General features: G+C 34.6%; 1 protein-coding gene across 1 annotated transcript in view; it reads right to left on the bottom strand.

Moving 5' to 3' along the window:
* Positions 1-13155: 13155 nt before the first annotated feature.
* The window catches only part of LOC110369833 (neuroglobin), a 42584-nt gene continuing 38217 nt past the window's right edge, over positions 13156-17522 (bottom strand). The window contains exon 3 of the mRNA XM_064038670.1: positions 13156-15463. Coding sequence (XP_063894740.1) covers positions 15302-15463 — 162 coding nt within the window. The 3' untranslated portion in view covers positions 13156-15301. The remainder of the gene's footprint in view (positions 15464-17522) is intronic.

The following is a 17522-nucleotide window of genomic DNA, read 5'->3' as shown; positions in this document are numbered from 1 at the left end:
CGTTTCCAGTTTGTTGGATGCTCTAAGAAAAAGAATAAAAATAGTCAAATAACGAGCTCTTTCGAGTTCTGCTTACTCGAGAGTAAACAGTTCTTTTCTGTTACTTTTTGTCTGTGCTTATTTTGCGTTTTAAATAGTATAGAGGGGTTTTTTTTAAACTTCTTTTCATTTCTTTTATGTCTACAGTCTGTTTCACGAATTTGTAATGAACTTTCTTTTTAGTTTATTTGACTCGTAAAATATCGAGAGATGGTGATTGATTTATATTGGGCCAGGTACTTGGGCTACTATTAGGCTGTAGGTTGAATCCTTTCGTGCACTATATTATGTCGTGAAAGAGTAGCAAATATCCCTTCTTTGTGGGTTTTTACATGATTGTATCTGTCTTGTAGTTTAAGTTTAGCTTGTTGAAACAGATAGATGGAGGTGGCGTTTATCTCACCACAAAAAGAAGGAAAATGTTATGGAAACCTTTTCTTGCCGTCACCATTTTGTTGTTTTCAATGTTTATTTATAGTTTTCCCCGTGGTTTTACCTACATAAATGCTGAGGCACTTCCTGCATCCGGGGAAAATTAGATAGATAGATAGATAGACAATACAATTTATTCAGCACAAGCAGTTCAGTCTCAAAGAAATTGACAAAAAAAAATGAGTGTTTTATGTGCTGTGTGTCTTGTGTTTAAATATGAACGATATAGAATTTAGGGTGATTAATATTGACGTGTGTTGAAGTAGTGTGAGTCCTTTCACAAAAGTTTAGTTAACTAGTTTTGGCCTGAAAGCCCGTTTTACAGTTTGATAGAGTTACTTTCGTATCAATGATAGTAAAAAAAAATCTCCTGTATCAATGTTACAACCTCCTTCCCTAAATCATTTAATTACATAACATGTAACATATAATAGAACCCATAGCTTTTGACGGACTCACCTATTGCAGTCCAAACACGTTCCATTGCGCGTCTGTGAGGGGAATTTGATTTCGAATGCAATCCCACCACGTAATGTATTACGCTTTACCCATCGGCTAGAACACTGCTTTTGGAGCACGAAATGGAATTTTGACTCTCAATGCATTTTGACAAAGCTCCAATTATGAATTGCAAATTCTCTGGGAATTTGGGTGAAGTGAACTGATGTTATCTAAGGGTTGGTTGTGCTATCTAACTATAAATAACCAAACCATAACCAGTCGTCCACAAATCGGTTAAATCGACGATTTGATGGCTAATATTGAAATTAAATGGAAATGCAAAGTTAATTAGCTTAAACGGTACCTGTTACGCTGATTTGTTTGATCTGGTTCATAAATCCGTTTGCAGATGAATGGTATTTAAATTAAACTTCCTTTACGGATTTTATCGCGGTTATGTTAATATTATTTTCATCCCACCATCTCGGAAAGAGTAGTTTTACCCTTTGATATCTGAGCGCAAAAGTCGTTTTTATCCTCTAGAGCGGCAAAGTGATTTGAATTTAGAACGTCATGTGCAATACTCCATTTGTGATAATCTTAATAAGACTTTTCATACAAATACATATTAAACAAATAAAATACTGCCTGAAATAATTATTCAATTAATCAAGTATTTTTTATTATTGTTTTTAAATAGATTTTTAACCTCGTTTCATTTTTAAACTGAGTTTTCAAATAAATAAACTTTAATAGGTACATCTTTTTAATTTTGACACTCATATGTGCGCACCATTTTGTTTTAGTAATTTCCTCGTTGAGGTGGGATGAAAAGTTACGTGTTGCACTCGAGTGCAAAGATTTTTCACCTTGTGCTCTTTTGATTCCCTCGCTATCGCTCAGGACTCTATAGTATCACCAGTACTACGTTCTAATAAGCCAAGTTGGTACAGCTATGCAGTCTATGATGCAAGATGAACTCTAGTTCTTAGCCAATAGGTCCAACTCGAATCTTGCTTCAACGCTCTGAATTATTGTGCGCGGTAATTTTCATACGCATAATTTGTTATATTGGTAATTTCACTGGTGTTTGCAATCCTATTCCCTTCCTTTTCCCGCACATACCTCAACGCATTCGTTGGAGCGAGAGGCGACACTAGCGCCCTTGAGTCGTGTGTGCAACATAAAAAAAAAACAAAAAAATGGCTGACAACGCGCGCGAGAGCTCACGTCTCTCTCCGATACAAAAATCGATATTGAGTGGAAAATTGGTGTGATTTGTGTTGAACTTTATTTGTGGCAGTGCTCCTCGTACAAGAAATCGCCGTAGAAGACAACAGGTACTGTGCTTCTTTCCTTTAGGCATACTTTCTTGTTTTGTGTCGCCCGCAGTATGCCGATTTTCCCGTCGCATTTGCAATCACCAGTTTTTCAAATTTCGAACATCTTTTTTGCATCTTTACGAACCATATTGCGTTTCCCGCGTAACCAGATAGTTTTATTTAAACGTCATATATTCGCCTAAGTGTCAGTAATTAAAAGATGAATGGTAGTATAATAATGAAGTATCCGGCCAGTACAAGACTAAAAAAATTGGATTAGATTCTTTGGAACCTTTAAAATATCTATCAACCAACCATGAGCCAACTACAGTACTTCCAACAGTTTAGTCTGCGGGTCACTCTTGAGCGACAGACCAAAATGAGAGTAATCTTTCACATGAACCCTCGTTTCAAGGTCTCCTGTGGTGTCCCGCAGTGCTGTAACTGGGTCAGCCCATAAAACATCTCCCACTAATTAAGTTTACATGTAACTTGGCTTCATTCCCTACGAAACTCTGGATACTTTTTTCCTTTCTAGGAATTCGTGCCAATAATTTTTGTGTCAAGTGATTGTGGAAAGTGTAAAAGGTCGTATGTCCAAGCTGGTGTAAGTCACTTACGTCCTTTTGGCGTATGAAGGTCTGTTGGTTGGTAATTATGAAAGTGGTGCATCGTTTTATTTATGGCTAGATACTTGTTTTAAAGGAAAATTATTGTTGTGCAGATGCGTTATGCAATGTAAGAATTGGAATGCGTAAATTACTATCCAATTATCATGTAACAGAGTCAAAATACTACCATAAATAAAGCTCTTTCTTGTATTCAAAGTTTAAGTCTCCCGGATTTACAAAATAAATTGTTTGCAACGCAACCGACGTATTATCTACAACCTTAGCGTTTATGCGCGGCTTACTGAAAGGTCAGGTGGCGACTGGAGGATTATGATACGGCCTTTATTGTAAGGATATAAGACAAGTGTTAAGGGTACAAGTAACCTTCCAACCAGTATGAACAGTATTAGGTTTTCCGATATTGTAATTGCGAATGTAAAACTGCTTGTCTAAAATTATTGATCCGATATGAATGTTTGGGTCACAGCTGTCTAGAGCCTGGGATAAAACATGGGCAATTTTTTATCCAGATGCGTTGAAACTGCGAGGAACAGCTAGTCCATATATTGCATTTAAATTCAAATTCTCAGGCTGCCGTGTCCGTATACCTATTGCATAAAAAATATGCCTATTTTACCGATTTCCATACCAAAACAGCCACGAAAAAAGATAGAAAAGATCTACTTTACTCTATTTTACCAGAAGAACATTTCATTAAAATTCAAGGCGCTCACTTTGATGATGTTAAAATTTAATGAATCTTGAAGAATAGAGGTAATATTTGCCGACGTTAAATAACCTTTTTTCGTTCTTTTTTGTTACTCAAGCAGAATCCTTAGAGAAAGGTAATTAGTTCAGTGCCTAGATAAGCAAATAGTGTTTTAATGAAATTATTTTAGAGGAGGGAACCGCTGAGTTTCTTTATTAAGTAAAGCCCGGGAGATTCTTGTGAGTATTATGAGATTGTGAGAACGCTTTGAAGAATTTATTTATCTATGAAAGTTTGTACGTACAATTGGTTATGTAACATTACCAAAAAGGGGTGAAGAGATGTAGATATTGCAACAACGAAAGCATAGTATTTATTATGTAGGTATAAAGGGATGGTGCAAAATTATTCTATTTACTTTGTTTGAAAAAAATATTTATTTATTTTACCGATACGAACGACGATAGAATAAAAATGTGCAAGAGTCAGTCATTACGAACAACGGATATTCTCCCTTGAAAATTGACAGCTGTCAACTGGTCAAAACATTCGTACACACACATTCATCCTAACTTTATCTCTGCTTTACACATGATGTTGTAAATTATGAAAACGAAAAATGACTCCTGTGGCCAATCCACTGAATGGATTAGGTTATTTTTTAACAATTCGCCATAGAATATCATAAAGTATATGTGATAGGATTTAATGTGATTAGGTACGACACACCCGATATAACTCGAAAAAACGGCGAAAGTAAAAATACCTAAAAGAAAATAATCTTATCACAATCTCCACCTCAAAGAGAGCATCAAATTTCGTTTGCGTATAACGTCACAGCCTAACTAGGTTCGTTATTCCTTTTTCCACAAAGACCAGTGGATCAAACGTAGGGAATAGGGGAAAAACTCTCTGTGTCGTTTAAAAATGCATTGGACTTCGTCTGCAAACGAGACTCGCTTTGTTTCAGACTATTAAAAGCTTATACGGGGAGTTAGCAAACACTGCCTGTGTATCTGAGTACGTATCTGTAGGCTGTAGATACACTGTAGGCAAAATCGATTAAAAAGGTAGTGAGAATCGAGTCATTAGGTCATTTATACAGTTGTGTATACGCAGACTTACTTAGATAAGTTTTTGGAACTGCAGTATGATTCGTTACATGCGATTGGAAAGTTATGGTTCTGTGTCTTAAGGTACTTTATTTCTTTCTGTATCTTCACTTAATATTATAAAACAATTGCGTCGCGAACTCTAGAACTATTGATTGGATTTTCATTCGGTTTTCACCAATAGGTGCTATGATTTGTCGGGAAAGTGTTTGTTAAATAAGTGTCGTGGAGCACCTACTATTTACATAATCCGCATGTAGCCAGGTCAGGCCGCTAGTTTAATTATTCTGCTATATTCTTTCAGTTCAATTATCAACCCTCTTCATACATCACGGAATAGTGTCGGCCAATATAATTGGCCCGACAAGGAGCTCTCGTAACAGTACAATTTGATTCTTGCTTCGTGTTCCGTGAAGCCTGATATTATTAATAACTGTTGCTCATATTACATAAGAGGTAGAATATATGAGACGAAGTTTGAGGATTGCTCCTGATTAGAACCTGTTAAATTTTTTTCTGGTTTCATTTCCACAGATTAGGTACTTTTTTAGGGTTCCGTACCCAAGGGGTAAAACGGGACCCTGTTTTCGGTCCTCTGTCCGTCCGTCCGTCCGTCTGTCACCAGGCTGTATCTCATGAAACGTGATAGTTAGAGAGTTGAAATATTCACAGATGATGTACTTCTGTTGCAAATACTAAAAAATAGGATAAAATAAATATCTCCCATACAACAAACGTGATTTTTTTGCAAATTTTTGCTCGATAATCCGTTTTTTTTTATTTTAATTTTGATATGTATATTTTATGTATCTTTTTCAAAACTACAGTGTACCGGATAGGGGTAATTATCGTTTATGTTCGGGAAAGCCATCTTGTCTTCATGTAGGCAGTTTACTGGCGCGGTTTGGCACTGTTACAGGATTTCACAAAGCCGTGATACTGTCTACTGAGTAAGCCTACAGTTCGTTTTGAATGTAACAAATAATTGTTACATTTAAAGCTAAGTAAGTGCTGTTTCATTTTCATACTAAGTAACACCTGTTTTATAAGTTTTCCTCCATCATATAAATATGTTCTATACCTACTTACTTAAAATACCGTTCAATTGTTTTAATTTTTATTACAACACAGTCAAATGCTATAGGTACGTAACTTAGGAGCTATTTCTTCATGCGGAAAAGCGTCATTACAATACTGACTATTAAGATTCCGTTGATTATTAAACTTATTGGAATACAAAAGATTACAAAAGAACATTTGCTGGACCTAAAACACAAGGAAAAGTGGTTTATATAATATGATTTTGTACTCACAAAAAAAGTTTTCGACATGGAAAATTCCATGGATTTTCTTCCAAATTAAGATCTCATATAGAGTGGTTATTACGTCAATGATGAAGAAATTGGCTACAAAGCTGTGTTCGGTCCTTCAGCAATGCTTCAGGCGCTCTTATGGCTAATCAGTAAACTTCAAAAGGAAAATTAGACTCTCAAATAAGTAGCTTTTTAAATTCTGCAATTGGAAAATCAAAGCTTTTTTTGAAAATGTTGAAATGTAAAATTGTGAGTCATTTGGTAATTTCCACTCTTGGTGAAATGAGTTCTTGAGATAAAACTTTAAAGTAATGAGTTTTTTTGTGTGTTCTTCTAGAAAGTTTTTTCTTAAAGATTTAGAGGTTAATGTTTTAAAGAAACTTTGAATACATGGGTATGTAAACAAAGTGCTAATTAAAATGCAATCATTTTTATATCAAATATTTATTTTGTAGGAGTCGAAACAATGTTGAGATGCATACATTATGCTGCAAATCTCTTAAAAGGAAATGCAACTTCTTTCTTTGTATTCCCAATATAACATTAATACACCAAAAAACTATGCGCCGATAAACTGAAAATTACTGAAGCAATTTGCTTGAAATGTTCAATAGTAATAAAAAAACACAAGCAATATAGCCCAGTTACGATTACCAAGCCAGCCTGTTGCCTTCATTGCTTAGATAACTTAAACCAACTGGAGAAGCCGTGTATCACCCTCTGCCAAAGTGCAAACGTACGGAAACGCCGCTCATACTTTTTGTTTTGTGCATAAAGTTTATGCTTGTGTATTTTTATTTCTATACCTAAAAGGCGTGACTAAAATTGCATACAGTGTAAGCTATTGCTATTCTTCGCATAGAGATTTGTACTCTTGACGGCCCCGGTTGGTTAGCTGCTCTAAGCTTCATTGCTTAGGAAACAAGACATTTTCCTCTACTATTATTTGTGTAGGCAACTTGTGGAACGAATTGAAAGATAAGGATGCTTCAGAAGGACTTTCCGACTTTCTTTTGTTTCCAAGTGTTGTTGGGTTATGTAAATTACAATAGTTTTCTATTTGATCGGACTTATTTTGTTGTAGCTGTTTCTCACATTTTTACTCGCATTCTAAGGGAATTATTTTATTCACAGCTGTAGTAAGAGATTATTAATCCTTTTTACAGAATTTCATATATTTTCAGCGCTAAAATTAATTGGGCAACGGAGATTACGTAAATGTCGGTCCTGCGTCTGATCTCACTCCAGGTTTGTCGGATTGCCGTTCCATCGGGCTATTTGAGTGAAGGAATAGTGCTCGTGCACAATAATATGTCCTGCGCAGTTGGCTGATCTCCTTATATAAGAACAGGCGCTGTGGCCGTTATCGAAAAACCATTATCTATACACTAAAACAAGCTAGTTTCCCATCTAAAAATCAATAATAATCTAATCTAAGCGTGGTTACAAAGCCTAGTACAACTGAGAAACACGTGTCACGTAAAACATAAGCTTTGTATGAACGTGCATGACTAAGTTATCTCTGACATAACTTATCTCTAACTTAGCAGATTCTAAGTAGAAAGTTTAAAGAACGTGTTCTAGTTGGATGTTAGAGGCTTAGGTTTTTATTGTCCTTACAAGACTTTTTAAAATACGGATGGTTTCTAAGGTTATTATCATCAGTTTCTGTAAGAATAATACTGCAGGTGAAGGCTCCTAAATTCACTTCAGTCTAAACTATCGGGTGATGGCTTACTTTGAAGATAATCGTGAATGCAAACTTTATGAAGGATAAAACTAGCGGCAGGTTAAATCTGAGCAGTGCACTTTTAAAATCAAATATTTAAATTAATCTATACAGTTTTCTACGCAAAAACAGCTTCCTTTGCAATTACTTAAGTCTTATTTAACTTCTAAAAGATAAACAGAATAAAACGCGATAATATAATTGAAACTAGGTCAGCGCTTTTCTAAAATATTATCTCTACCACATATTTCTTTCTCCTTATACCATAATTGGATAAGGAAGACGATAAAAAACCAATTTAAAAATACACGGGCCATTTCCAGGGTATCGATATTTTATACAAACAAGATACCTGGAAACTGCTGACTCACTTTAAATAATGAAAAATTCCGTTCCGCCACTCATTTTTATTGTTTTGTATGAAAACTCTTTCATGTCTCATGCGTGATCGTTTTAAGCTCGGTAAAATTAATTAAGGCTTTATCTGTGTTTTTTATTGGCATACTTTGACGATATAAACGACCACGAAAATAATGATAGGTCTTGAATATGAACGTGGATGATCATAGAGGGATGGTACGACCAAAGAAACGATAGATGGATTGGGTGAAAGATGATAGGACTGGAAAGACTATAGTAAACTTGTGAGATGAAGTCAGATTGGGAAGTGTGGAAGAAAAAGACATGCTGCGCCCACCAAATAAAGGGAGGTCCGATCAGAATTCTGAGAAACTGTAGCCTACTCAGCTTTAGTAGCTTCTTTCCTCAAGATGGGCACTCTAGGGAATTTCCAGGGAATTACCAACACTACATAGTGTTTTAGTTAGTTCAGAAAGCTTTAGCAAGCCTATCTTTTGGGAATACAGGCGCTATGATTTCGCATTTTAATCTCCGTCACTAACTTCCAAGCATTACAACCCTCTAGAGGTCCTGACCTTTTCACGACTATGATATGTACAAAATAGTTATTATATCCATGGAGAATGAAATGACTAGCGGAGGTGCCATAACGGAAAAACTCATAAGAAAGTAGCGTTACTGTCTTCGCCCTTATTTGGACCCGATCTTTTTTGTATCCCAAAAATCATTAACAGATGACTCAAATAACCCAAACGAGTCGTTAATTCACTCGAAGCTGATCATTTTGGTCATACCCACCGATCGTATTTGACCTAGAAGAAGGCAAGACCTACCTGTATTATGTCATCTCTCAACCTTACTTACTCCGTGGATATCATATAGGTAGGTACTATTGTTTGTACCCCATTGGGACGACCCATCGAACACGCGTGCTGGCCCGACCTTCATCAAAGATATCGGACGAACAGTGGCAAACCAACAGTAATCCGACTAATCTTGATTTATGCCCGAACTGTTGTAGTTTGTTATGCTTTTGATTTATAGTGTTGCGGCTTAATTGACAATTTGGCTGAATACATGTTTTTTATTGCTGTTGGCTCGTTTTTAACGAGAGGGGTTTGGTTTGTTATGAAATGGTGGTGTTAGTAGATGTTGGATTTTATTTCTTTTTGCGAATTGCACTACCTTTGTAACAGAAGCTGAAAGCTGGCCTTGACTAGTATTTGAACTTCTTTGAAAATCTTGACATAATATTGAATAGTTATTCACTATATTGTATGAGTAGATATATCATGTTTATTAGACCTAGATTTCAGACCCAATTCAGGCAATTACACAAGTACAAAAAATCTAATTTCCCCAAACAAACATCTTCTATTTACAACTCACCTACAAAATTGTAAATAGCAAACAAGGCAAAACGTACAATTTAACTCAAATACATGTTCACCACACGCGCTTGTGATTTACATCTTAATTAAATTCTTAATTATGTACCGAATGAAATTATTAATTAGGGCGTGTATTAAATATGTAAGCGTAATTATTTCGCTGTTACACAACGATTATGAATTACTTCAGGGTGAACGTTGTTTGATCTTGATGCTTCGTTTAGGGATGTTTTGAACTTAATGGGGTAAGGAATTGTGGGTGTAACACCTCTGTGACTACTTCTATTGGCGAGTTAATTAGATTTATATAGAGTACATATAAAAGAAATGTTTGATTTGTAAGTGTAGTTCTAGCTTGTTAAGAGCAGCCTGGAAAGAATGTCAAAATATTGTCCGTTGTTTCTACGTAAGGAAATGGACAGCTGAAACTTCGCCTGAAAATCAAATTAGGTACACACCTATCCTGTTACACGACACTCTGAGAATCTCTACTTGTAAACTGATAAATTTGATAATTACGCTTTTGTACCTTTCACACGCGTATATCGAGTTGCCAGGAGCACAATAATTAAAAAGTGCTACTCTGCAAATGAAGAAAATCTAATCACGACTATCCGTTGTTCTCTTATTTCACGTCCACACGCGTACCTTTATAATCCCTTTGTATAATAACTTCATTATCTCAAAAATAAACCATTAAAATCTTACCTGGGAACGTAAATTAAGAATCCGGGGTATGCGAGTAATGACAACGGAGGATTTCATCCCTCATCCCTCAATGGGAGGGACGATTAATTATCACGATGTCGCCCTACTCAGAATTCGCAATTTGTTTTGCTATGGTCTTTTTGTTTTGGATTTTTTCGTGTGTAGGTGTTATGAATATAAAAAAGTACGAGTAATTATTTTGTGGGGTTTCTGTTCTACACGGCCCACGTGCATGCCCTTTGAGCATTTTAGAGGAGGTGAGTTCAATTATTATAGGAGAGAGACTCTAGGCTAAGTGGGTATTAGGTTGAGGATGCCAGAGGTAGTCAATGCATGTGAAACATTAATAAACATCTACAACCAGTTGGAAATGGAAGCATTTTCAAAATAGTTGGGAAAAAGCTAGGCAGATAGAGACTATACCCCACCCTATTTCTAATAGCTATCTATGTAAGCTGGAGCTAGAAATTGCGATGTTTTCGCGAAACTAATGTGTACAAATACTCTCTTCGTGCACATTATTATGCAGTAGTGGAATTGCACCTTAAATACGAGCCATTCTCATTTTCGGCGAATTAATTTCACCATTCACGTATTCTGTTTTGTCAACTTTCTTTTGTTTTTCGAGTAAATAAGAGAAATGATTTGACTTTTTAATTATTGTTTTTTGTGTCTGTGGTCGCGGTGACTGTTATTGCTTGGCTTTTGTTATTTTTTCGACGTTGATTATACGTAGTACATGACATACATTCTATTTGTGTGTATGTAAAAGTTACTGTTAATGGAGTACACAGGTGTAGTAAGTATATAAAATAGGGTACATAAGAGAGCACATAAAGGAATGAAGACAACTTTACTAGCTGTTCCCCTCGGTTTTAACCACGATCCCGGAGAATTAAGTAGCCTATTCTTACAACAGGCTACAGATTATATACTAAATCACATTTAAATCAGTTCAGTAGTTTTACCGTGAAAGCACAACTGTCGGACAGACTTTTACCTACCTCCTTTCGCATTTATAATACCCGTAAGGATTTGTTGAACATAATTTCCCGATCCCCATTGTTTCTTGCCAAATGCCTATCTAACTTGGACATCTGCCTTTATGCCAGAACCCTTTTAAGTGATCGTTTGGCATAGATTAGATATCTCTTGGCACGGAACACAATACCAAAGACTTTGGATTTTAAATGTTATTGTTGTATGTGCTAGTTCAGGGTCAAAGATCAATGTGTGTTGGTTATTAAGGGGTACTCTTACACAATGCAAACTCTTAGTCGGCTGGTAGTTTGTTTGCGCTCACAAATCGGTATAAAGATGAATAGTAGTACGCACTTTATAAAGATCAAATATTGAGCCAGTCTCAAATTGACTGAAAATAGTGATTGGAATCAACATTTTCTTAAAACAAAAATTGCCAACCAACGGACCAACAGTCGGTCGACTGTTTACTCTAAAGGTTATTATTTTATGTGGTAGTTAAGGCTCAAAGATCAATGTGTCTAATATTAAACGTGCCTTTCATTTTGAAATGTAGTAAAAAATTACGCACCATTTTCCGTGAAGCTGTACTCACCTTATTTTCATGAAATATTCAATTGTATTTCACATTGGAATTAGTTTTCACAACAAAGTCTGGAATGCATAAGCTAGAGGGGGGAGTTACGAATTAGGGGGTGATGGGTGGGAGTAGTTAGGAAGTATCTAACCATCCTGCCACTGCTGCATATTGCAAAAGCCGAAACTTTATTAATAGTGACAAGCTATCCGTGACTCCGAATTTAGGTGGCTTTAGAATTGTGCAGTTGAAATTATGAAAGCTATGATGTAAATTTTATGAGTACATATATTGTTTTATTATTTGTACGCCTGTGTTGCACTCGTGCATTTATCTGTTATCAGAAAGATACTGGCAGTAAACACATAAAAGTCTTATTAGAGCGTGCCTTTAGGTTCTAGAAAACATATACCGGTTGGATTTACTTAGCGGAAAACTTGCCTACCGATTGGCCGGTTTAGATGAAATTATATGTAATTAAATGTGATCTAAACAATTACAGGCTGTACTTTCAAATGTTTTTGCCAACAGTCGATTGAATCCAAGGGAAACACCTAGATCTGTATATGTATTAGTTTTCTAATACTTACTTGTTTGTAGACGGGTAACCAAGAGTGGTGGTTTTAAAAGACTCTTATGCCGATTTTCACCAACAAATACTTAAATTTAGGGATGCCCTAATAGCATTTACACAACACTTAATACGGATTTCGTTTTCACCAAAGTTGCCGTTATTCTAAGTGACACTTAGTTGGGGAAACGTTAAGAGATTGTTGGTAAAAACGGGCATTATTCTATTTACGAGATATATAACAAGGAAAAAGTAAACGGAATAAAAATAAACGGGTGTAATCTTTGAACCTGATCCATTGGATGTTCAAAGGGATTCTGAAGGTTTCTTAAGCGCCTCTGAAGATTTTCAGCGAGGCTTTTGTCAAAGAAACAAAAGGCTTTTGAGGCCGCATTTCGGGATTAACTCGCGGATTATGTGTATATGTTTACTGGAGAATATAAGTAGGTATAGATATACCTACTTGGTGTGAGGTTGAACGCTGTGGGGTACGGATATTTTTGGTGCGTGGGTAAGGTTGAATCAAAGCTTCATTCAACCTTAACAAGAAATATTAACATTCGAAGTTAAAAGTTATGTAGAGAGATTGTTTAATTATTGTGCCAAGAACACGTAACATTATAGTTTCTTTCCTAATCAAGTTTAATGAAACATTATAAAATATTAATTATTGATACTATGAAACGCAGTTTAGAAACTAAGAAAAAATGCATTTTCAGTAGTTACATATTTTTTGTCTGACCTCACTTCGTCATTACCTTCAAATCGTCAATGATTGTGAAAAGGGTAAGAAATAAAACGGACCATATATTATACTACTATAATTAATATTTTACATAAAAATAGCATTCGATGAACCATAAACATATTGACCAGAATATTCAAATTCATCCAAAAATCTAATATATCTACTTAAAAATTAAACCATATTTACCATTATTAAATATAAAACAATTATAAGTAAAATATAAATTATTATTCCAAATTGTATTTAAGTTTTTTTTAAACTTGCAAATAATTAACACATGTAGATAACATAAAACATTATTTTACGAAAAAACCAGAAAGAAAAAAATGCAAGGGCTTAAAATAACTGATACACATTGGATAAAAACAACCGGACTCCAGTGGGATGTTTCAATTAAGCACTTAAGCTAAAAAAGTTAATTGTATATGTCAATTATTTGTTAGTATATTGAAGCATATACAAATACACATAATTACCATGTACTTATAACTGACTTATCTAACTTAGTTAGGTTCTAAATTAAGTTGAGAAAAACACATTAGGTATTCTTATTTATAATGTACTTGCAATGTATGTGTACGTTGACTATTTAAATAAATGGATAGGATTTTGATTTTGTTCGATTTTTCATACAAACAAATCTCCATGAACACAATACTAATAGTCTGACAAAGTAAACCCATTAAAAAAAAATAACGACTAGCTGTTTTCCGCGGTTTTACCTAACGTCCCGAAGTTCTTTTCAAATCGGTTCAGTGAACAAACAAAAACGATCCTCTTTTTTATATTGGTAACATATACATAAGTTATTTAAATACACAACCACAAACTAAATCCATTGAAATAATCATAAACAAACAACACATTTTTTTATAATTCCACATTCCAAATTCAAAAATTTCCGTCCGAAAATCAGTGAAGAGATTCGCCAAAACAATTTGGACGTGGAACTCGTGACCTCTGAATCCATAATGGCCGTCCAGGAAAGAAATCACAAATTCATATTGAATGTTCGCGGTGAATAAATCAGTCACTCTACATTCAACGACTGAAAATATGATGAAAGAATTTCAGTGAAAATCTTCTGAGTTTGCAAATAATATTTTAATTTAATTTTGTGGGTTTTTGTTTGTTGTCGCTTTTAAGTAGCTATATGCAAAATGCTTTAGGTACTTTGCAATTATAGAAAAGATTATCTAGGATTTAAATGACTGATTAAAGGTAGTGGACATCTTCTTAGGTTGGCAGCTTGTGACAATATGTAAATAAGGATATAGGTAGTCAACTTATTTTAAAACTATTAAAAAGCAACTTAACCTATTTATTTAAATAGGATACAATAAAGATATTTTTTCAAATAATCTAGTTTAATAGAATAAAAAGCTGCAAAAATAAACATACCATTTTTGGACCAAGAAAAAACTTAAATAATACTTACGGCGTCTGTAAGTTAGAGCTAAAACTTGGCAAAACTTGGACTAAGGTCTTGGCAGAGATCCTAACTTCACTGTTTATGAAAGTGAATATATTCTTTTCCCATGTTCACTGAAATATGAGATTTCTGGATAGAAAAAGTCGTTTAAACTTAGTTAAGTATCTTAGTGAAGATCTGATTTGTGAAGAAATGAGGTAGAAATGTAATGAATCGGAAAAAAGTATTCGAATATTCAAGAAGAAATTATTTATGTAGAAGTCGATACCGTTTTAACTCTAACACACAAATATCAAAGGTAACTATAATTTTATTACCTACAGTTATAATATATGATTAGGTATCTTACCAGCATATAAATCTATTACTACAGTACTCTATTCTAATTACTTATTAAAAAGGTAATTACAATTTTACTAATAAATCCCCAGATATCCAAAAATAATCATACTCAATACTTATATCTACTTAATTCAATTTAAATGTGGTGTAATCTTTTCACTACTACGTGAATTACCTCATATCATGTACTATAGGTAAAACGCTGACTAACAGTTTATACACTCACGAGCAAAAAAATGGAACCACCTCCTTGCGCTATACAAATACAAAGATTGCCAATGATACAATATTTACAGTTAAATGTTTATGGTCTTGTTTGAAAGCCTATACTTTTATCTCTTAATTAAGGGTAATGGTACATTTAACTGTAAATATTGTATCATTGGCAATCGTTGTATTTGTATAGCGCAAGGGGGCGATTCCATGTTTTTGTTCGGGTAAGTGTATATTGATAAAAAAATCTATATTTTTAAGTCTCTTCTGTCAAGATTGTCCTTTGCCATTTTCTACCCCTGATTCTTCATACCCTTTAACCAAGTTTTCTAATATGAATTTGATAGTCTTCTTGTAAATATTTTCGATGTTTGGCGTGTACCGGTCGCCCAGCGTCGTTTTAGCCGCTTGAAGAAATGGCTGCTCGATTTTCTGTAAACAAAAGAAAAAAATATAAATTAATAAGTCTTGTGTAAAAAAATATATCTCCACCTTTGTTGTCATAGTTTTATTATTTTCATTACATAGAGAAAATCCAAATAGGTAAAATAGTTAGTATAATATCATGTTGTCGGGTATGAGATGATAAGCCTTTTTTATTTTTAGTAACGAATCAAGTATCAAAACAATATCTCCGCCTCTTTTGCAATTTTGCATGTAGCAAAATACTTAACACATCCGAGTTTGAGGACGATTGTCCTCAAACTCGATACATTTTAAATCGATTATCGCATACATATTCACGTAATCGATTCGAGCAACAGATGCAGTTCACATCTGTGTGCCCTCGCGAAGACTCCGTCAAGTGCACGAGCATCGATAATGCATTGAACGTAGGAAAGTTTGAACTTTTCTCCACTTACACTGATGGGCACAAACAACGTTTGAAAAATACAGAAAATGTTCACATCAGAGTTCACATAGCTTATTGATTGTCAGTAAACATTAGAAAGTTAGGTCTAACATGCGACATATACAGAGGCAGTTAGACAAAGTTACTTTAGCATTTAGCTCTTGAACATTCCAGTAATATGACGAAATAGTAATAGGCGTTTTTCGCCTAACCACTGAACCGATTTAAGATCAATACCTATAAAGAACGTATGCTACTTTTTATCCGGGTGCGGCAAGAAGGTCTGTTGGGACGCAGGTAGAGGCGCGGGAAACAGCTAGCATAGCATATTTTATGACCGCTGTTCTACTTTCGTATTTAAAACTTTAAAACAATTTCAATAAACCGAACTATAACAATATTAATAAAACAAAGTTCTAAATAAAATAATATTGTTCTTCAATTCAAACTCTTGCTCAGTTCTTAGAAAACTTTCATAGCAATTACTAAGTGTAACATTTAAAATATAACTAGCGTTTGCCGTGGCTCTGTCTAGCATTTTAAGAAACTAGAATTCCGCTAAGGGTTTCCCTCAAGTTCCTCGGGAATTACTCCGCACTTCTGGATAAAAGCCTATTGCCTTGATTTAGGTATGTATGAGCTAATTAATATTGAAAGATTTTTTCAAATCAGTCCAGTAGTTCCCAAGATTAGCACGCACAAACAAATTCTTCAGTCTTACAATAAATTAAGATTACCTACATTCTTTCAGTACGGTACATTTTCAAAAGTACATGTTCAAACGAGTTCTTTGCATAAATGTGAAACCTAAGTATGTTTTAAACGGTGCTTTCCATTTCATTTCCATTTAAAAATAACATTCATTCAAACATCACTAAAGGAACATCCGCTGTGTTTCAAATGTTAGTACAAGGGTGCGTCTATCATATTAAACATCCACTTATGTTCTGTTAATACCTAATATTTTGTCGTGATTTTATATGAACAATTCGTGAAGTTCATGTTTTTTAATCGACTTTTCAAACAGGAGGACATTCTCAATTCGTTTTTTTAACTAACGGATTCCGCAGCCGTGAAAACTGATTTTCATCGTAAAATGTTTATGTGATGTTTTTTTTACTACTTTTTTTATACAGCGTTTGACTAAAGTTACTAAGCACCAAATACATACTTAATATAAACACAAAACTTCCAAACTAGGCTCATTACGATGTGCAACGAATATTAAGTTACAAGTAAAACTCTTTGTTAGTAGGCAAGTAAGATGTCTAGACGGTGTGCAGTGAGCATGACACCTTGAAGCACATTGCTAAAGTTGTGAGCGTTACTGCAACGTAACAGCGCTTCGCTCGCTCGTTTCCAACTATTTTTGCTCAGGTCTATAGATTATTTAACCAACTGGATATGTTATAGCTGTTATGCCTTTTCCTTTGTTAAAAGTGTATGAGTCTATTAAATACTCGTGTGTGCAATTTAATTATCGTTTAATGTCAAACCTAGTCAAGGATAAACCTGATTGTTGTAACTCTGATCCCCAAAATACAGAAAAAAACAGACCCTAGTTTGAGGATCACTGCCAAATCTGTATTGTGCGAATTATGACGAATTATTAATTGTAATTTGGCAGACTTTTCCACA

The sequence above is a fragment of the Helicoverpa armigera genome, chromosome 16, assembly GCF_030705265.1.
Source record: "Helicoverpa armigera isolate CAAS_96S chromosome 16, ASM3070526v1, whole genome shotgun sequence".
NCBI lineage: Eukaryota > Metazoa > Arthropoda > Insecta > Lepidoptera > Noctuidae > Helicoverpa > Helicoverpa armigera.
Note: the sequence above shows the minus strand (reverse complement) of the source record. Positions and strands in the feature narration are given on the sequence as shown.